General features: G+C 39.9%; 1 protein-coding gene across 2 annotated transcripts; it reads right to left on the minus strand.

The window, feature by feature from the left end:
- Positions 1-405: 405 nt before the first annotated feature.
- Positions 406-22,063, minus strand: LOC121959884 (stromelysin-3-like). Of its 2 annotated transcripts, XR_006106941.1 has the most exons (9): positions 21,906-22,063; positions 11,518-11,801; positions 7,061-7,204; positions 5,140-5,273; positions 4,781-4,995; positions 4,173-4,377; positions 3,150-3,410; positions 2,300-3,054; positions 406-2,204 (listed from the first exon to the last, which is right to left on the minus strand). XR_006106941.1 is itself a non-coding variant. In XM_042509412.1 (8 exons), exons 1-8 carry the CDS (start codon positions 22,014-22,016, stop codon positions 2,939-2,941), a joined length of 1,470 nt encoding a protein of 489 aa, XP_042365346.1. In that variant the 5' UTR covers positions 22,017-22,063; the 3' UTR covers positions 406-2,938. The 2 variants fall into 2 exon arrangements, 1 of the variants encoding a protein (XP_042365346.1); XM_042509412.1 differs by having other exon boundaries at positions 406-3,054.
- Positions 22,064-22,621: the final 558 nt, after the last annotated feature.

The following is a 22,621-nucleotide window of genomic DNA, read 5'->3' on the forward strand; positions in this document are numbered from 1 at the left end:
TTTTTGGCTTTTCTCGGTCTCATGATGCTATGGCTATGTGCTTGTCAGAAGGAACTGGCTCCCTCATGATGCAGCAGCTACAAAAGGTGTTATTGCGTCACATGACTCTTCAAAAGTTGAACAGATCATCTGGAAGTTTTGAATCTACAATTCCTCTGTGAAATTGTGGACTATCATCTCCCAGAAATCCCTCATACATGGCCGCTCCCACGTATAAGGGGCTCGCCTTTCCATTATGGCTCCATAACACGGCTACGTGACCTTGGATTGGAAATAATGACAGCTAGTGTGGTGGCTGCAATAGAAATAAAGCTGCTAATGTTTTGAACATCCATCACCATGCTTCTTGGAATCACCAGAGGAGAAGTCGTAGAACATCACTCGGTGGAAACGCAGTCATTTCACGATTGTGTTTTATCAACATTTCAAAAATATCATTTACGTTTTGTACAAATCTGTAATGGAAACCCTCCTATTGTCTCTGTGAACCCAGGCAGTCAGGGGTTTTATGGGTAGTCATAGGTCCGAGAGGAACCAATTACACACCTCCAAAATCTTACAGAAGTATTTCACCGATATAAAGAGGGTCCTCACATAAAACTGGTCTGTCTCTGCAGTAGAGAGATGCAAATACTTTTGAAACTGGTGCTACATGACTGGAGAAAACAGAGAGAGGCCTGTGGCATTGGCTTTGGCTCCAAAAACCTACAACTACCAGAATGCATCAGACCAATAAATGCTCCTGCTGGTGGGTGACATAATGTGACCTCATCTTTTCGGCACAATGGCGGCTACAATGGCAGTGAGCTAAAACATGTCTCAGAGAACATTTGATGTTAGAAACCTGCAACTCAGTAACAGAGACTTAATTTATAATCTGATCAGCGCTGCTCAGTTTTATGGTTTGATCTCTGCCTTTACTGTGCAGGAAGCAGTGTGCAGCCAAAGCTAGTTGCTTGTGCTTGTGATGCCACATTGGTTAAATGGCGTTCTGGGGATAAAGCCTCCATCCTTAATGTCTGATAGGACACCTGTGTAGTTTTTGTGTACAGATTTTGCAGCTTTGTTCACAGTTATTTGACAAATATTCATGGACATTGAAAAGTAATAGTAATAATATTATTTTAGGCAAGATTTCAGATTCGGACTTTATGTCTAACAGTTGCGTGGTGGCAGTTATGAAATTTGATGTTTCGATATGTCGTCCTCAGCAGTGACAGGCAAAAAAAGCATTACTTTATGCAACATGCACAGTAGTGAGATGACTTTTTCACTAACGAGTCGTGAAAGAAATGACTGTGAAATTCAGTTATGACATCACGGTTACTAAGCGTGTCGACTTGTTAGGTGAGTTGATGGAGGGCTGATGTGTGTTTGGTGTGTGTGTGTTCAGTGAAGCGACAGGTCCGGCATGTGCTGACTTGGTGCCGGGGAGGAGATTAACCGCCATGAAAGAGGGGAAATTGTCTCATATTGACATTGTGTGTTCTTGCTCTTGTTCTTCCTGGACTGGCACTAATAAGCACACAGGAATCATCTGGGGTCAGAATTGGAGGGTGTGTGAACCCCACAGAGAGCAGGACCCCTGTGGTGCTGTGTGCAGTCATCAGGGCTGAGCTTGCAGCTGATGGTCAGTAAATATACCTTCAACAGTTGGCTGGCTTTAATTGCAATGTCTTGTTTTCTGTTTGTGCTCATACAGAAGATGTAAGTTGTGGTCTGGAGGCTTTGGAGGTGTTAAAAACACCTTTGATGGTGCTACACTGAGAAACTAAAGAACTCTAAAGCAAAATATAAGTAATTAATTTTGCTGTCTAGTAATTATTTCAACAATTAATATACAGTGGTTATAATTGATTATATTGATTACATCAGAACTTGCCTGGGGTTTGGTATGTGAATGCCAACAACCAGAGAATCTCTGGAAAACGCTGTGATCTTGGCTCACGGTGTTGAAAGCTCGGTGCAGTCAGGAGATGGGAGACTTTTTGGCCACGTCTACAGGTGCAGTCATTCCAAACAGATATAATCATGTTTAAATCTTAAACCTGGTCAGACTCATCATTTGGTCTGGTTCCTTGGATCTAAATCATGCATGTGTCAATCCTGCTAGTAAACAAGGAGTTGTTTGATTAGTCTTGTTCTTCTTTCGCCCCAGACATACTTGCACCCCAATCATCAGAAAATGTTGGCATGATACGTTTCTGCAAACCAGGGATACATAACATTTGTACATTATGATGTAACAGATATGATGAAACTGTCTGTATGTTTCAACAGAAAAAAATGCCTAAAATACCTGCTTATCATACCACTATTCAAGTTGGTAACACAGCAACTTTTGTGGCACTATCCCCGCGAGAAATCAGCATCAGGTTGCTCAAAAACACCCATGTCTGGTTAAAAGACACTGGGAACATAGTGATCCATCATCCATTTTGTTGTTTGTTGGTGTTGAATGAACCGTGGTGTGCAGCTTGGACCCTCAAGGGCTGCAGCACTGCTCCTCTGAGATCTGAAGTGGAGATGCTTTTTAACAGTGGGACCAAACCAAAGTCTGAAGGTGAAGCTTTATCAGAACTCAGTTTTTCTGCCATCCACAGTTTGAACCAGCTGTCTCCCCATGTGTTCTTATCTTAAACTGACAAAATCCTTTCTGCAAAAGTAAGCAGATGCTGACTGTACTGACTGTAACTGCCAACTTAAACTCACTGTAAATGTATGTGTATATTTTGAATTAATTTTTGTTTTAAAAAATATAATAATGTGGTTGCAGCAGGCAGTGCTTTTGACAAGACTTTGATGTATTTACATGGGTTTTGATTTATCAACTTTAGGTAAATTTCCAGAATAGCCTGAATGTTCTGTATGGTGAATTAAGCTGAAAAATCCACCCCTGCTCTTCACGAGTTTAGCAGATGTGTGTTTGTGGACTTATTTAAACAGAACAGCCAAAGAAATCCCTGCCGATGCTGCGGGGGTAGCCTTCCAGCACCTTCAGCGCCACAGGGTCAAACTTCCAGTAGTGCAGCCCACTCAGGAAATTTGCATAGCCTGTCAGAGGGCAAGAGGAGGCGACAGTCAACAGTGGACTTTTACTAATGACCGGAGTAAAGAGAATGAATGCAAAAGTTCACATTAGGCCTCACCATATCTGTCTTGAAAGGCTGCATCGATGTGGCTGGGCACTCCTTCCCACTTGTACATGCTGCGAGGATGGAAATCCTCCAGTCGGTTCTCCTGAGGGTTGAAGGGCCAGTACGAAGAGGACTTGAAGAGGTAGACTTTGTCCACGCGGCCCTCGTCCCACTTCAGAGCTGCTTGGATATCTGCCACAGGAAGACCCAGCTGCCGCACCGAATCTGGTCCAGTTATCTTCCTCTCAGCATCAAACACCCAGTACCTGTCACCTGTCATGGTAAAAGGATACACAGAAAAGAAAAAAATTGGACCTCATGTACTTCGACTGTCTATGTTATAGACTACTGTCAATGTGCATTTTATTTACGGTGCTTACCGTCTAACTTAAGCTTCTTCCGGCACTTCAGAACCATTTAAACTTTTTTCAGTATTTGTATCTCAAATACCGTTTAACCCTTTGTAACCTCAATCAACATCACTTTGCTTGTGCTGCGTTCAGACGCCTTCAAAAGTATTTACACTTTTGAAATCTGAGCAAATTGGTTTGATTTCTTTCCAAAACATGGGGGGAAAGGCAATGAGCAACTTGGCAAGAACTGTTCTGCAAAGTGCAAGAAATGGAATTCAAAAAATATAATATATATTAAAAAAAAAAGATAAGTAAGAATGTCCAAAAACTGCATTTGTAGTTATCATAATTATATATTTAAAATCATTTTACAGAATTATTATCATTATCACTGAGCTCTTTTTTGGGGGTAATTTCCCTGTTTTTAACATTTTACATTTTCTTCTAATTTGTAGGTATTTTTTTGTACTTTTTCCTTTTTTTATTTTGCTGTTTTTCTGGTAATTTCTTCTAGAGTTGTTAATTGCCCTTTTTTCATTTTTTTTTTTTTTTTTAATCAAGCTTATTTAGTTAAACTACGACTTCCCCTGATATGGAATTACTGAAAAAGTTTCATCTGCTGTTTTCCAGCAGTGAACACACACACATTTTCTTCAGAAATTTGCCTCTGTACATGACCAACCTTGAAAGAACCAGATGTTGCCTGACTTGTCTTCGTACGCGGCATCGATGCGTTCAGGGATACCTCTCCAGTGACGTGAAGCCAAGGCTGGATATCCGGCTTGGAGCTGCCCGTCACGGATACGCCAAACATAGCGAGACTTAAAGAAGAACAGCTCTCCCCTGATCATGGACACGGCATCGAAGTTTGTTCTGCAGGCGTCCGGCTGGAGCACAACGACATACACAACAGGGAGGTTTTTGTCTGTGGACTAAGCTGCGGATTCAATGCAGCCCTGTGGAAATGAGGGTATACAGTACTTTGAGGTGCATCTCAATGCTTTTAAGTCAATGATAAATCCCATTATATCTAGGTCTTATGAGCGCAAATGTTTTACTTGAGTGCAATCTTTTTTTTGTTTTGTTTTTTTAAACAGATTTTTGTAAAATCTAATTGTTATTTCTATCTTCTATGTTTAAGTTTAATGTAATTATGTGTTTAAATAATGTGTAAGTGAATGAGCTGCCATTCTGGGCCAGGTTTCTCTTGTAAAAGAGATCATTGATCTCAATGGAACATACCTGGTTAAATAAAGGTGATTATTATTATCTCCAGTATTATCGCCTCACCATTCCAATGTCAATCTCATTGGTCTCCGTTATCTCAGGCGGTGCATGCCGAGGGGGGCCGTACAGATACTGGATGCCCCTCTTATCATCCTCGCTGAGCTGCACAGGGTAGGAGTCGCTATAGAAAGGACACATCACAGCGTCAGGCTCCAGGGAATGCTGCAGGCCTAGGACGTGGCCAAACTCATGAGCTGCCACTTGGGAGAGGTCGGTGCCTGAACAGGACAGAAGAGGACAGAAGAGGACAGAGGGATAGTGACACTGAAACAAGCTCCTGAGTCTGCTACTCTTTAGTGGAATCCATGAGGAACAAAAGCAGAGATCATCATATACACTCAAAGTATTTCAAATGGACTCACCCACACTGTTGCCCACTGTCCAATGCTCATCATAGTCAAAGTGCACCTCGCCCTGTCGGTGCGTCCTGGGGAAAAAGGCGTGGGCGAGGATTCCTCCAGGACCATCAAACGGTAAGTTATCATCATGCCAGTACCTACACAAGCACAGGGATGGTTAACTTGTTTCGCAAAATGACAGGAGGCCAGGGGCCAGCAACACTAGCCCCATTCATGTGTCTAGGATTTCAAGACATTTTTAGGATTTTAGGACACGCCTAGGATGTTAGGACATTTCTCAGATTGTAGCACATTTCTCAGATTATAAGACATTTTTAGGATTTTAGGACACTTCTCATATTTTAGGACATTTCTTGGATTTTAGGACATAAGGATTTAAGAGCATTTCTAGGATTTTCAGGAATTTCTAGAATTTTAGGGCATATCTAGGATTGTAGCACATTTCTAAGATTTTAGGACATTTCTAGGACTTTAGGGCATTTTGGATTATGCCACGTTTCTAGGATTTTAGGGCATTTCTAGGATTGTGGCACGTTTCTAGGGTTTAAGTACATTTTTAAGATGTTAGCATTTTTTTAGGATTTTGTGACATTTCTCAAATTTCAAGAATTTTCTAGGATTTTGGAATGTTTTTTTGGATTTTAGGACCTAAGGGACTTAGAAGTGAGCTCTGTTGGGGATGTGGGGGATCCTCTAGTTCTATTTTGATGCTGTTTTATGATGTTTTAAGGCACCCTATGTATACTAAAAATACAAAAACAATTCCCAGCGTCAGTCTCTTTTTTTCTTCCTTTTTTAGATTCGAAAGTAGTTAGGGGGCCACCCAGCACCCCATCGGTAGCCAGATTTGGCTCACGGGTCATAAGTTGAGTATCACTGCTGTAGACTCTTATCCTGTTAATATCTGATATGTGGTAAAGAAAATGAAGCCCCCTAGCAGTTTTTTTTCTGAGTCATAGGGCCCTTCATTCTTACTTCATACTTGTTCTATTCTCATACTTGCTTTTTAAAAAAATGAATATGTAAGACCAAGTGCATGACAGCAGTTATGAAAATTACTTGTATAACTGAAAAGGGCTTGGCAGAGTAGTTATGAAACTGTAATATAGGAGCACACCGTGAAAGAAAAGACTTGGTATAAGATGGAAGTATCGTAAACCAAATGCCAAAAATGACTCACTGGAGTTGATAAAAAATGTAGCTGGAGGCTGAAAAACGCTGCCAAACAAGTCCTGTGCTGCATTCATTCATGTTTGTATTCTGCTCTGAGCCTGGCTCAGATACATGTGGTTTAGTTTTTCTTGGGTCACTCTGACAAATCATCCAAGAGATTCAGGGTCAGATTACAGACTAGAGCTCTGTTTTTACTGTCCATCTTTATGATTATACTACATATTCCTCAAACTACTACTACTAAAAGCTGTATGTAACTCTTTGCACTCATTCTGCACACATTTACATTCCACTGCAAACACTATGACATTTGTTCAAAGGGAATCATTGGTGTATTTGAAGAGAGAACATAAGGTGTGATGTGGATTAAAACTTGTGGCCAAATGCACCCAAAACGGGTTGACTGTATATTTACATCTGTAGCTGTTAGGGCTGAACAATTAATTGAATGAAAACCAACAATATTATGTAATAGGACGTCATTTTAAAATTGTAAAACCTGAGTTTAAAAAACAGGTTTTTGTTTTTTAATGCTAGACAATTTAAGCAATGATCACTGATGTCATACACTTTACTGTAAGTCCCTTAATGCATGTTTCTTATTCTTCACTTTAAATGAAGAACTCTTTTACTCCTGAGTTGGCTTGTTAGACGATTATAAGTTTATTCTCTCAAATTTACTGTCATGGTGCAAATTGCCGCCATAGTACCAACATGTGTGTCGTGTCTCTTGCTGGTGGACCTGTCTTACCTGCTGAAGTCAATGATGATGTCAGCTTTCTCAGAGGTGACCTCTCTGAACGTCAGAGGAGTCACTGCACTCCACACGCCAAACGCCTCCTGGAAGACACGCCTCACTTTACCCTCACTCATCTGCCAGGGGAAACGCACGATCCTATTGGACACACGCACAAACACACACACACACACACACACGTGGTATTGAGAGCACTCATGAAATTAATATTTGAATTTGTACCCTATGACTTTATACAGCTGACTTGAAAAAAGCCCAAACATCTGCAGAGATCAAAACTTCAGCAACACATGGATTTATCGTTTTGACATGTTTTATTTATTAATATTTATTAATTAATTCATTGCTTTTGTTGCTCTGGTTGTTGTTTTTGGTGTTTTTGTTGTTGTTGTATTGCCTTTTCTATTTCCCATTTCTGCTTTTCTTTGTTTATCAAATGCTTTTTTTATTCTTTGTTTCTGCTGTAGAGTTGAGATATTTTACATGGGGGTCTGTGGGGACTGACTTTGTTTTGGAGCCAGCCTCAAGTGGACATTAGAGGAACTGCAGTTTTTAGCACTTGAGTATTGGCTTTTTTCCTCAGCCTCAGAGTTTGATGCTAAAGCAGCACATAGATCAACTTCTTCTGTTCTAACCTTTCACAATAAAAGCCCTAGATACTGCATAACCATTTACCAGAGGGAACTCAAATGAACTCAGATCATTTTATTCAATAAATTATTTTCCAGCAGCTCAGACTATACAACAACTGACCTTTGACGCTGTAATCAAAAACATTAATAAATGAGATTTCATGAGTACAGCTACATATTCTCTTCCTGTTTTTAACAGCTGCTGGCAGCCACAGGAAGTCTGACAGGGGCTGTTTACATGACAATGGTTCTTGCATGAAACGTTAAACCTTTGTTGGGGTTTGGCCTTTTGTTCACATGATAACAGCATTTTGGGGGCCTGAAAACACAAATTTTTAAAACCAGATTCCAAAGTGTCATTTTTTGAAAACAGGCACACTTGGTGCAGGTGCGTGGTGTTTCATTGCAAAGTTACACCGCAAACTACTGGTCTGGCATGCATACTACAGCGTTTTCGGTTGTTTTTGCAGATCCATGTACACAAGGATAATTTTCACAATGTTGTTATATTTATGCAGATTTTTTTTTAAATGCAAAGTAAATACTTTTCCGTTTTTAAAAAAACTTTTGGAAATTGGCCTAGCGATGTCAAGCTACATTTGGAGCATCAAAGTATTTCTTTATCAGGCAAACAGCCTGTCAAAACTTTACAAGTGCAAAGAACCAGTACATCCAATGAGTCACCTACAGGCTGGAAACCTCAGAGGATGAAAAAAACACACACAGTAGGTTTAGCTAAGGTAATGAAACATGATAATTTGGTTTCACTCCAGTGTGTTGCAGCTGTAGAAAAGGTGCCCTGACTTGAGAAAGTAATACATGAAATCAACAGAGTTAGTATATGCACACACAGCAGCTTCGGTGTTAATCCTGTGATACAGTTCGAGAATGGGCTCCTTCTTATTGTTCAACTGTGAGGACAAGCTCTGACACGACCAACAGGATGTAATATGAACCTCTTTACCTCCGGCAGCCACCACCAAATGCATTAAAAGACTCTCCTCACACCAAAAAATGGTGAGCTGTGTGGGCTGCTGTGTAAGGAATATGCTCGTGTCAAAAATAACAATGAAAAGACTACAGTTTATCCATACTGGCCTGATGTGGTTCACTCAGTTCAAATAACCCTGATGCATGAGGATACACGGATACACGGGGATACACGGGGCTTGTGAGCTTATATCAGGTTTGGAAATGAAACAGTTGTGATGGAGCTCAGGATTCATTCAAAAGAGCTGCTGTATTACAAACCATTTCAGCGTAAAAACCTGTGATCTGTGTGTAACAGCCGACTTGTGTGGATGTGAAGAAAATGCAGAACAATAATTACCATCAAATCCTGGCCAATCTGCTTAATGAAACCGCTGCGGCACCGTGCGTAAAAGCACACGGCCTATGCCTAATTTTGAAGACTCATGTATGGTGTCAGCTGCAGTGAGATGCGGCAGCTGCCACACACAGCCAGCTGTGGGCAATAAACCTAACTGATGCTTTCTGCAAAATGTTGTGCTCTCTACAGTTTTCATTATGACCCAATCTGTGTTCCCACATATGGAGAAAAGCCCAAAACACTAGGAAAAGATCTGCTTACTCAATTAAATGCAAAAGGAGGAAAAATTGCGCTCAGCTACCAAACTTTGTGGGCGTGTTAGCACCAAAATATGATTAGTGCAAATTCTTTTGTGGATAGTCATGGTGCTGTTAGCAGATTCTTTGTGGATCAGGTTCTAAATGTTTCATAGAGCAGACGGGCTTGAGGAAGTCGAGTGACTACCAATGACCCCTTTCAAATTACACCTAGTCATTTGATTCTTTGTTAATACAAAAATACTGATTAAAGCAGCTTTTAGTGGTTTCTTATCTTAAGATTAGAAAACCTCTTAGTCATCTTTTTGGAAGGAGTCATGGTAAGAGGCTATGTCTTAGTTTATTCTAGCTTACTTGTTTTTGCTTGAGTAAAGATGCAGTTTCCCAAAGTTTATCTTCAAGTAGTTATTTCTTTTCCTGGCAAAGAAAAGCAGTTCCCAGTTATCCTTAATCATTATTGCTTACTTTAGGATGCTCTCTCAAGCGGATACTTTACATGCTAAGTTATGACGTTCCTCATGCTGTCACAATGTTTTTATAAACAGCACAAGGGTCTCTTGAATGCAGCCACAGTCTGTGTCCACTGTTAACAAAAGCACATGTGCACCCCCACAAACAGAGGACTGTAGATGATGCCATGTTGGCTTGATTTAGAACTTTGTTGTTATTGCATTTACTGACCATGCTGGTAAACACATCAATAACAATGTCTCCACAATAATACTTATTAATTCCTTCATGTTAATTGCAGGATGACTCCAGGATTTATGAGGGGGCTGGTCGCGCTGCCTATTTTGTTGTTTCAACAAATTGAATCTACAAAAAATATAACCCACAAGCGTTCGTGTCAAGCTACAACGTAAACACATTTTCCTGTAAATAACAATTAGCTTGCCATCTTTACTCCCTCTCATCCTGGTTTCAGGCTTGAGGTTCATAGCTTTGTTTTGATCCAGCAAGTGCTTGCAGATAAAATGTGGAGTGTGTTTGTTTCTCTGGAGGTGACAGTCAGATTTCTGTAGGCTGAACTGAACTGTTGATTTTTCTTGTAGTCAAAGATAAACTTGATTTAATTTTTTTATTTCTATTGGGACCTTGAATACAGTTCCACTGACCAGATCTCCCAATTTTTTATAAAGACAAAAAAACTTGAGCCCCTTAGCAGACTATAGCCCAATCGATTTTGAGGCGAGCATCGATATTGGTGTTGCAGACTTTAAAAAATCTAATACACAATCAATTTTTTTTTCTTACACAAACACAAAACACAAGCAGTCTTGATACTGAACTCATAGATCTGCTTTTTAAAACCAAAATACATACTGATTTGATTTTACAGTGTAAGTAGAATTGCCACATTGCGGTTAAAAGCCTCCATGAACGAGTCAAGTTGCAGTTACAGTTTATGTCCATGCCTGTCTATGACAGCTGACAACTTTTCAAATACAGATGTTGCTGCAGAGAAGCTACAAATTCTAAAAAGCACAGTTTCAAGGTGGATACCCAAGATTAGTATCAATAATTCAGTTTCTGACCAAATGTCTCCCCTTATGTTCCTGTGTTATGGTGTTGAATAATGGACAGAAAAGTGTTTTTGCAGAACATATTAATGTCACAAAACTGACCTTTGACCTCTATATATAAAATGTCATCACTTCATCATTTTATCCTATTAGACGTATGTGTGAAATTTCGTTATAGTTAGGGTTTGAATTTTTGAGTTATGGCCAAAAAGATGTTAAATGAGGTCATGTGGCCTTTGACTTTCGAACACCAAATTCTCAAAAGTTCTTTCTTAAGTCCAAGTGGACGTTTGTACTTAATTTGAGGAAACTCACGTTAATGAGATGGATGCCAGGTCACAGTGACCGTAACCTTTGACCACCAAAATCGAATCGGTTCCTACTTGATTCCAAGTGAACGTTTGTGGCAAACTTAAGGAAATTCTCTTAAGGCTCCCCTGAGATAATGCATTCACTAGCATGAGATAGATATAAGGACGCAATAATGTTGACCTTAGAACTTCACAATCAAATTGGTTTTATCATTCGGTCCAAGAGGGTGTTTGCGCAAATTTGAAAAAAATCCTTCAAGGTGTTCTTGAGTTGCATTCACTCAGGTGAGACAGACGAAGTCACAGTGTCACATTTTTTTGTTTATTTAGCCAGCGTATGTGATACTAATATAGCTGTGACAAGCTAGTAGTACACAACAGAATCAAAGGTTTCTTACCTGTAAGTGAGGTCAGTCTTCTCCCAGCGCCCTCCGAACAGCGCAAATCTCTTCCTGCGCTGCTGTCTACTCAGGCCTCCCTTCTTCTTCTTCAGGTTAAAGTATGACAGGTCAAACTGCATTAAGGTGGGATAGTCTGGGACTCCACAGCGAGGACGATTCCAGAACTCTGTGTCATTTTTGGATGCCAGTGCAGGCTTCATATGGTAGTCTTTGTTTAGTGTGTCCTGTTCGTGTCTTCCTCTCTTCTTCAGACCAACATGGCCGTTGCTTTGAGGCCATTCCTGCAAACAAAGGCAGTCACTGAGGTCACCATACAGAGAGTCTTTACTAGGCATAATTAAAAAATAACAACAATGCCCAGACCTTTTTATTTATTTAGAATCAGAATCAGCTTTATTGGCCTAGCATGTGTACACACAGACTGAATCACACTCCAGCTTCTCTCTCTCTCTCTTTCTCTCTCTCTCTCTCACACTCGGACTAAAATCCAATCAAACAGTAAAACTAGGCAGTGCTGATGGATAAAAATCAAGATGATGTTATTGCACTGTTTATTGCCTCAAATGTTTTTAAAGTTTTAAATGCTTGTTTAGCTGTAATATCAAGAATTTGTGAACAGGAAGTGACCGCCATACTGTTCAGTGAAGTGGAAGTCAAAAAACAGAGATAAAATGGTAAAGTAAAGCAGCACTGATCGGCTATAAACGAAGATTCTGTTAGTGGGTTGCCAGTTTTCTTCTCAAATCTTTTCAGAAACATGTTTTAGTTTACTGTTTAACTGTAATCTGAGATAGTTTGCTACCCCTCCAGCCACTGTTGTTTTTACACAGACCAGTCCACATTACTTGCCAAGTCAGAGCATTTATTGGTCTGGTGCAGTGTGGTGCATTCTGGTAGTTGTAGGTTTTCTTCCCCATGAGCAAAAATATATGCCATAGCCCCTTTTCTCTTTTTTTTCCTCTAGTCATGTAACACCAATTACAATTTCAACAGTATTTGCACATTTCTCTTGCATAGGTGGCCTAGTTTTATGTGAGGAACCTCTTCATACCTCTTTAACAATGATATTTGTAGACAATAAGGCCAAATTGCAATGGTGCAGAGTGTAAAAAGTGCATATACATTATGTATTGGAATTAGAAACTTCATAAATGTATTAGTTTAATTTTAACCTTGCTAGTGCAGTTCTGAGATATTTAACATCCACAATTTTCAGACCACAGAAGTGCTTCTGTATCTCCAAATACTCCTGTATCTTCCATGTTCCCAGTTCATATCCGTGTGTGTGTCTGTGTGTTTCATTCCTGTCCTGCCACTAACCTGGATCGACCCCTCTAACACACCTGCTTTCAATCGGCTCATCATCTCTCCCAGCCCACCACACAACTGGTTACAATCAGCTTATCAACCCACAGTATATCAACCCTACATTACCATAGCGATCTAGCCAGGTTAAAAGAGAGCTATGTTTGTGATATTTAAAATTCTGGCTTTAAGCTCAAATACCTCCCTCACACAGTAATCCTGTCTTGTGGTACACTCCTCAGATCCCAGAATAGATTCATTTTTGAAATTCCTGGGTCTGGTCTTAAACTGAAACAACAGACGCTCATTTAATCTCAGTGAGTTTTAGTTTTATCTGCTGATATTTATATAAAATTTAAAGGTTTAGATTGTAAGTTTCTGGGGGGGTTAGTGGCGTCTAGAAGTGAGGACTGCAGATTGCATCCAGCTGAAACTTCTCCTCGTTAGATTTTCTTCAGTGTTCATGTTAAGAGGTTTTTACCCATAGCTGAATGATCCACAGAGATCTCTTCCTCTCCATAACAAATGGACTTGGTGACAAGAACCAGTAAAAACAATTAATAAAGCAGTCTCATGTACAAATGTGTTTCTCTGACGCTGTTCGGCTTGTTAAGTCAAGTCAAGTCAGTTTTATTTATATAGCCCATTATCACAAAACATGGTTTGCCTCAGAGGGCTTTACAGTGTACGACATCCCTCTGCCCTTAGACCCTCACATCACCCAAGGAAAAACTCCCCAAAAAGAACCCCTGTAACGGGGAAAAAAAAGAGGAAGAAACCTCAGGAAGAGCGGTAGAGGATAGTGAGGGATCCCTCTTCCAGGACGGACAGACGAGAATAGATGTTGTAAATAGCAAGTGAAATACAATCATGGCAAAAAAGGAAAGAGAAAGAGAGGGGGGGAGAGGGGGGGGAGAGAGGAGGGGGGGGGGGGGGGGGGGGGGGGGGGCACAGAACAATAGAAACAGGGGTGATGTCATATTACAATAATGGTAGGTGTGAAATTAGTAATTGCTCTCTATGATGATGTTGATAGAGATGATAACAGTCTCATGCATATGTGAAAGGGAGTTGTCCAAAGGCAAGATCACAGCATCGGCGCAACCAGGACCAGACCACGATCAGGGCGAGCGGGGGGCACAGAATCAGTACAGCCACAGCACGAGCACAACCAAAGGCAGGGTCGCGGCATCAGCACAGCTATCACCATGGTCAGGCACAGTCAAGGTTACGGCCAGGATCCAGGGAAACTAGGAAACAAGGGAGCAGGAACGCTTTCTTCCCATCTTGTTGAAGATGGGAAGAAAGCCCAGAACCTGCGAATGTGCGCTCTCTTTTTTTCTCTGATTACCAGAGATCCAGACATTCAAGCAGCTTTGACAGCCAACTTTATAAATTCTTAGGTTATTGTAGGTCCATTCCATTACAGATTTGCATAAACTTAGTGATATTTTCGAAATAATATAAAATAAACAAAAACCCAATTGATAAAACACAATTGTGAGGTGACTGTATTTTCATTGCGTGATGTTATGTGACTTCCATCGCAATGTTATGTGACTTCTCCTCTCCTCTGCCACCGCACTAGCTGTCATTATTTCCAATTAAAGGCCACATAGGCGTGTTATGGAGCCATAATGGAAAGGTGAGGCCCTTATACGTGGGAGCAGCCACATATGAGGGATTTCTGGGAGGTGATAGTCCAGGACTTCATAGAGGAATTTTGGATTCAAAACTTCCTGATCATCCACTCAACTTTTGAGTTATGTGATGCAATAACACCTCTTGTAGTTCCTTTTGCATCATGTGGGAGCTAGTTCCTACTGACAAACACATAGCCATAGCATCATGTGGGCTATAAAAGCCAAGAAGTGTTTCGATTGCAGTTTTGTGAAATATGGCTTTTTTGAATCCCCCAAATACCACCTCATGCAAACATAAAAACTTTTTTAAAAAGTTTTTTCAAAATTATTCCAATTATTGTTTCCATTAGTTGCATTTTAAATTTGCAATTACAATTTGCGCAATTTGAGGATCATTGGAAACCTGTCTAATAGGTTGTTTTTTCTCTTAGCAGCACTGTGTTCTACAGGGTGGATAACTGATCCATCGATCTGTTCACAACTGTTCTGACCACATCAATGGATGAGAGGAGCAGCTGTTTGTGAGTGAAAGCTAACCTTTAGACCCAACATAATGAGTGGTTAAGTTTCACTCTCAATGCACCTCACGCCGTGCTGCACTCTGTGCTCCAACAATATAAATATTCCAGTGGCGCTCCTAATGAACTGTCCAGAATACTGGCGGCAGATGTTTTAATCGTTGCGGGCCACCACAAATAAAATGAATGTGGGAAAACCTTGTATAGTGGCCAACATGAAAACACAGATACGCTATATATAATAGCAAGTTTTTGGTTTATCTGTTCCACTGTAGAAACATGGCAGTGAAACATGGCAATCTCTGGACAAGAACCCACTACCTATAACTGAGGTGATTATACACTAAAGTAAAAATGCTTATTACAAAACTCCATTTCTGTCAATATATCTCTAAATGTTACATACTGAAACTTCAATACATACATTTTAACACTTAAAAATGTAAAAAGGCAACAAGCTGAAAAGTCTTCTCGAGTTGACTCAGTTTTAGGGACAGTTAGTTGTGTCAAATTGTTTTTTATTAAGTTCGTCTAAGAACTGATTTGATATTAAATTCCTTTAACAGGGAAGCTGGATCCGTGAACTCACGGTACCTCACATAAAAATTATTCCTATTTGTTCCATGCAGTGAGGTACTACATAAAAAATTTGAAATTTCAAAAAAATGTTCTGGGATCCAACTGAGGAATCTACCTATAGTGACACCTTTAAATTGCTTGTTTTGTCTGACTAACAGTCCAAAACTTCAGCTCACAGGGACTTGCTGATACAGTTTGGTTTCTGTTTTGCTGATTTGACTGTTTGAAGCCAAAAAGGTCAGCTGTCCCATCAGCCTATGATTGTCGGTGCAGTTCAGGTTCTGAGTTGCTGAGTTGGCCATTTAAAGGAAACAACAAGCTGGACCAACATACACACGACCGTGGCTGAGATCTAGCAAGAAGGTGGATATTATTGGAGGAGAGCATCATGGGGCTGGTGCATCGTTGTCTTGCATTCATTCTTTTGACATCTTTGAGATGAACATCTTTCTTTCATTTATTTTTTTGAAGTGTAATCTTCCCAAGGACAACAAGACACAGACAGATACAGTATGTGGCATATATACCCTATCATTAGATTCATGAGTTGTTGGAAAATTGAGGACTCTTCATTTTCTTTGTCAAAGCATGGACATTTTTACTACAAGTCGTTCAGGAAAACATGTTTATAGTTTTCATCATCTGATTTCAGACCACCAACAGTTTCAGTGCTTTGAGCTACTGTGATAAAGTGCTTGTCAGAATGAACTTATGATGTATGAATCTACGCTGAAAAAGTCCCGTTAACCTCTAATCTGTTAGCTAACACAAACACCTGTGCTATTTATCAGGTGAAGCTTATGGTGAAACAAACAGGATTATTTTGACTTCACAGACAAAAGTTAATTTTAATCTTTAAGCCGTGTAATTTACATAACGTTAGCAGCCCCCTCTGCCCAATGTGGAGTGTAATGGAAGCCTAATTAATTGATCAATTGCCCTCCATGATAGTAAAGCAAACAAGAACAGCACTGAGAAGAATGCCATGCTTAATAAAAGCTTCAAAGTGTGCTAATGTAAAAGGATTATGGTTTGACATTTGTTCAAATACCTGAGAATCAGAACCCACAGAGGCTCTGAGTCTTGAAAACAACTGAGTCTCTGGAATGAACTCAGGTGTGCCATCTGGGACAAATCCAGCCATTTATCATGCTGTCAGGAGTAGAGAGGAGCGGTTTACTGCTTTAAGATGGCTGATTAATGTGCCACATTTAAAGTGCTAAAGTTCAGTCCCAATAGCAGTCAATATATACAGTATGTCTTTTCAAAGTCCAAACATACATCTATTTATCTATCTTTCCATATTTTCAATCAAGCAAGCAACTAATCTATTTGTCACATGAAATTGACTAGATTGATATGATTGAAGTGAAATGAGAGGACTCTGATCATGTTTCAAGATAACGAAGAGCATGAAAGTGCATCTCAAGTTTGTTTTGAAACGTGTATGGTTTTGAATACCGTGAAACCATGGATGCCAAGGCCCTGATGATCAGCATGATTTCTGTGATTTCATTCACAGGCAGCAGAGCCTGGAAGACCAAATGTTACACACACATGTACAAGTACTGTCATACCTTCATACAGTGGCGTGCACAGACTTTATGAAGGGCAGGGGCGAAAAGGAAAAAAAGGGCACATATAGCGTGTCCTCACCACTGAAGAGGGCACTTTAGCGCGCGTTTTGGCTCCCCGGGGGCACTTTAGCACGTGTTTTGGCGTCCAAGAGGGCACTTTAGCACGTGTTTTGGCTCCCAAGAGGACACTTTAATGCGCGTTTTGGCTCCCAGGGGGCACTTTAGCGTGCGTTTTGGCTCCCAGGGGGCACTTTAGCACGCGTTTTGGCGTCCAAGAGGGCACTTTAATGCACGTTTTGGCTCCCAGGGGGCACTTTAGCACACGTTTTTCAACAATTGGGCCACGAGGAGGGGCGGTCGCCCCGTGCACGCCACTGCCTTCATATCTTCCTGAAATTTCACTTGGATAACGGCATGAGTGACTGTGTGTGCAGTACAGTGCCAACAGTGGTGGAGCGTACTGTTCACTACATACAGTCAGTTTAATAAAAAGAAGAGTGCCTGTGTTTATGACGGTATTGGAAAACATACCTTTAGGACATTTAAATACCCTGGTATACCGTAATACTGTAATGCCGTTTATTCCTAAAACCAACACCACCTAACCAGTGAAAACTTGGTTGGACAGGTATATCTAACAACCAATCGACCAACCAACCACAGTGTATAAACCCTAGGATTTAGGGCATTTTTGCTTAAGGGATGCCTGTAATGATTAATCAACTCATTTCATGCCCGTGTTCTACTATGGCTCCACAGCATACATGATAATGAGCCATGGCTGAAGAGGTCTCAACCGCATCAACAAAAATTGAAGCCACAGGCCCAGCTGAGCTGACAGGCAGCTCAGTTTATGATGGGTGACAGAACTGAGGCAAGTTTGTGGGCAAGAAGCAAGTTTTCATTTAAAAAGCATCCACACACTTCACATGCCATTGTAACAAAGCTTTGTGTATGCATGCTGGGGAAATCCTGGAGATGGAGCTAACATGTCACCACAGGACACCATGGCTGCTGCATCTCGCCCAAACTGACGTGCCCGAGCTTCAACCCAAATTAAGTGCTGAGCCCATCTACAGAGGGGAGCATTGTTGCTCTATCTAGTAGGTAGCATCTGTTACATCTGTTACAAACATGTAAATACAATGTGTGTGGGCAAGTATGAACGTGCACATGTCTGTAAAAATGTGCACCACACACTGACACACACAAATCTATTCTTAAACCCTCCGTAGAGCTGCATCGTGCACCATGAGCAGATGTCTGGAAATTCCCCGTTCAGTCATGACATCAGGTTGTCCACAGTCCACAGGGAGTGTGCTATCAAAGGTTTCCAAGGATGCTGATCTGACATTACTGGGAATAACTAACTTTACGACTCCCAATTACAAAAAAAGAAAACCCAGCAGAATCTGATTTGGCACACTGCATCGCATCTATCTACATTACAAATGTGATAAGATCTACACCACAAACATCCTCTGGAGGAGATAGATGTTGTGCACATAAGGAGAAATCTCTCAAGGGTAAATATTGAACCACAAAAAGTCCCAGATATCAGCAGGCATTCTGTGTTTTGCAAACAAACGGACTGATTATGCCAAGCGGAGGGAATGTTTGCAGGATAAAGTGGATTAGCATGAATGGAGATGACAGACTGATCTTCCACTGTAAACATCTCTCACTTAACCTCTTCAGTTAACAAGTTCCATCATTGAGTTTAACTTTTCTTTCTACATAAAATACACTTTTTAAAACTGCTGCTGATAATGTGGGAAATAATAACAGAGTTTAAGTCCTGCATTTAAAATCCTACTTTGGGAGTAGCAGAAATAACTTTCTATAATAATAATTTCTATAATAATAATAATAATTATAATATTATTATAATAATATAATAATACTGACATATCATAATGTTTGCCTTGCTCACATGCTAAAATTTTACACATTCCAAAAGGGGGACAATTTATTACTACACAGTACTGGATATTCCAAGTCAGTAGTCATTAGTTTTTCATTCATCTTTTAGTTCAAGCAGTGGTTAACAGCAATTGGCTGCACCAAAAGAAGTCAGCACAGATTCAACAAATTTGAACTTTTGGCTCCACAGGTCCTAACATAGGAGTCAGGGCTATGGCTGCATCTAAAAATTATTTTTGGCATCAGTTATGGGTAGATTATTTTCTCAATTGATTAATCGATTAGTTGTTTGTCAGAAATGTATTAAAAATGTCCATCATAGTTTCTCAGAGCCCATCTTTAAATATTTTGTTTGTCCAATTTACAGTCTATGACCCAGATATTCAACTTGCAGTGATGTAAAAATTCTCACATGCATGACTGCATTTGAGAAATCCTGTGACTGCATACCTGGGGGAGTACTGGAATACTTGGTGGTAAGTCAAACATGTTCATCCTTCATGTGTGGCTGCTCCCAAGTTTAAAGAGCTTGCCTGTCCATTATGGCTCCATAAAACGCCTATGTGGCCTTCAACTGAAAATAATGATGGATAGTGTGGTGGCTGCAATAGAAATAAATCTGCTAATGTTTTTAACATCCATCACCATGCTCGTTGTAATGTTATCACCAGAGAAGAAGTCACAGAACATCACTCAGTGGAAACAGTCAGTCAGTCAGTCATTTTCTGTAACCGTTTGTCCTCGTAAGGGTCGCGGGGGGGCTGGAGCCAATCCCAGCTGTCATCGGGCGGAATCAGTGGAAACAGTCATTTTGTAATTGTGTTTTAACAATGTTGCGAAAATATCGCTTCAGTTTTGTGCAAAACAGTAATGGAAACCTACCTTATGGACAGCCTTGTATTTGACATTAATAATTTATTAATTTCAGACAAATGAGGGTGGCTATCTATGCATAAAAATATGGGAAAATAGAGTTAAAGTTGAGTTAAAGGTGCTGGGATGAAAAGTGTTACAACTATACCCAGTCTCCCCTACATAAGAGTTGTAAGGACTTCGCTGCATGTTAGAAGGATTCATCTGAACTGGTTTCTAATATCAAGGATTGTATCATGAATAGTGTGATACAGTTGTAGTATGGTCCTGTCTGGTAGGGCTGCTTGTTTTCAGCAGACACTCAGTATAATGCACAATGCTTTTCCGCTAGCTCTCTGTTAGCTTTCTGCTATTTTCTCCAGTTTCTCTGAGTCAGCAAACGAGCAGAGTTTTCTAACCACCCACATTTGCCAGATGACTTGCCTCTGCCTGCTTAATGTGACTCTCTCACTCACGCTGTTGACAGCCTCACCGGAAAACAGACCAGGCTGAAGAAAGCTGGAAACAAAAGTTGTCCAATAGTATTTGGGCTAATATTACATTTACATGCATAATGCTTTGGTTTTCTGTTTTTACTGCAAAAATTTGAAGGTTTGACTATAAAAAATAAATTCTTTCCATTTATAAACTGCAGGAACAGGGAGCTTTGCAGGGTAAATAATGACTTTGGTTGTCAGATATTTTATATAAGCAGCTCCAGCATATGTTGAAGAACAAAAGCATTTACAGTGACCAACCTGTTTGAACTTAGAGGTGACAAGCAGCATTGTATGAATCTGACACTGGCATGTACAGCTCTTTGATATCAATTAGACTGCTGTCCAAAATAAAAGGTGGAAAACAAATTAACAAATTAATTTTTTAGCCACTTGTGATTTGATGTGTTTTATGAGAAACACTATGTCATGAAACATGCAACAACTTCTAGCAAGGCTTTACTGTAAATTACATGAAATGCATTCGCTCACATGTAATTCTTTGACCCTTGAACCCTTTGACACCTGAACTGACATCAGTTATCTTGTGCTGCTTTCAGACGCCTTTCACAATCATTTTAACCACAGAAACATGAGAAAACCAGTGTTATTTCTTTCAAAAACACAGAAAAAAAAATATAAAGAGCAACTTGACATCCCGTAAACAGCTAAATAAATTAGTAAAAGATGACAAAGAAATGATAAATAAGAAAAAAATTGTTCAGAAAACTATAGAATATTATTAATTATGTATTCAAAATTATGTTACTCCTTATTTGGCTTTTTTTCTGGTAACTTTCTTGTAATTTCTTACCAATTTCTTGTTAATTATTGGGCCATGTTTTGTTAAGTTGCTTGCCACCCTTCAATGCTTTTGATTTTTTTTTTCAAGGCGACACGCAACTTAACAAGAAATGATCCAAACAATGAGCAAAAAATACGAGTAAACTAAAAGTTAAAGTTAAGTTAAAGTTACGAGGAAATTACATGAAACAAAGTTTTTTTTAAAAAATGCGTAGTAAAAAGCAAATGAGAAAATGACCATGAGAAAGTGCAAAAAAAAACTTTTTTATCATTTAAAATATATAATTCTACGAATTATAAATGTAGTGTTCTGGAAGAACACTTTTTTTTTTTGGAGGGGGGTTATTTTTCAAATATATAATAATTCTCACAAGTTAATTCTTAGGTCATTTTCTTTTCACCATTTGCTGTTTTTACAATTAATGGGATATTCTTGCTGTTTATGTTTTTCCATGTTTTTAATAGAACTCAGACCAGTTTTCTCAGGTTTCGGAGGTTTAAAAACTTATGAAAGGCGTCGGAACGCAACACATGAAAACTGATGTCGATGCCAGGTCTAAAAGGCTTAATCCCACTCAAACACACTGCATCCTCTTGTATCCCCGCGTTGCGAGATCTCCAGCTTTTTTCCCCATGCATAAACTTTCATTTACTGTAGCACAGGTTGTGAGAGTGTTTTTGACTCACCTGCAGCTGCTTGTACCTGCTGACTCTCCGCTCGTGCACCGGCGCAGAATAAACACACAGGAAAAGGTGAAAAGGCAAGATGCTGCCGCAAAAAAACACAGTCCGCATCATGTTCAGACAGACACAGTCTAACACAGGAACGGTGTGTGCAAAGCAGACAGCGGAGGAGGCTCACAGTCTGCTGCTGAGCAGGGCGCTGTGTAGTGGAATGAATGAGGGCAGAGGATTTCTTCAACCAAGCTCCCAAGCTCTCAACAAATGTTCTACACACGTGATTTAACCCCTTTCACTCCAAATGAAGGAGCTTGTGCAAATAAGAAGCTGATGTCTGTCTTTCAAAGCAGATAAGATGAATGTAGAGGAAGTGAATGCAGTAACACACAGGAGCTGTGGAACGGCTTTCGAGGAGCAGATGCACTGTTGCATTTCTTGTTTTTCTTCATTAAAATTAAAATAGTTGTAAATACTCTATATGATATCTGTGATTATGGATTCATGAGTCCACTATTCAAGTTATCCACCATTAATGACAATGGTTTATGATTTATTTGGTGCCGTTTATGGGGAGTGGTAGAGAGTATGACAAGCTGTTCTGTGTTTTTTAATTACACACAAAATATATTAACTTCAACACACATAATAGAAAACTGTGTAAACCAAATCAACAGTCAGTGACTGAAAAGGCTCAGGCAGAAGCCAAAGCTTCTGTCAGCCTG

Source organism: Plectropomus leopardus, chromosome 20 (genome assembly GCF_008729295.1).
Source record: "Plectropomus leopardus isolate mb chromosome 20, YSFRI_Pleo_2.0, whole genome shotgun sequence".
NCBI lineage: Eukaryota > Metazoa > Chordata > Actinopteri > Perciformes > Serranidae > Plectropomus > Plectropomus leopardus.

Coding starts and splice junctions, on each gene's coding strand:
- LOC121959884 (XM_042509412.1), bottom strand. CDS start 22,016: ATGATGCGGACTGTGTTTTTTTGCGGCAGCATCTTGCCTTTTCACCTT. Junction 4,378..4,780: donor ATGAGATTGACATTGGAATG/GTGAGGCGATAA, acceptor GTTGTGCTCCAG/CCGGACGCCTGCAGAACAAA. Junction 3,055..3,149: donor AGCCTTTCAAGACAGATATG/GTGAGGCCTAAT, acceptor GCCCTCTGACAG/GCTATGCAAATTTCCTGAGT.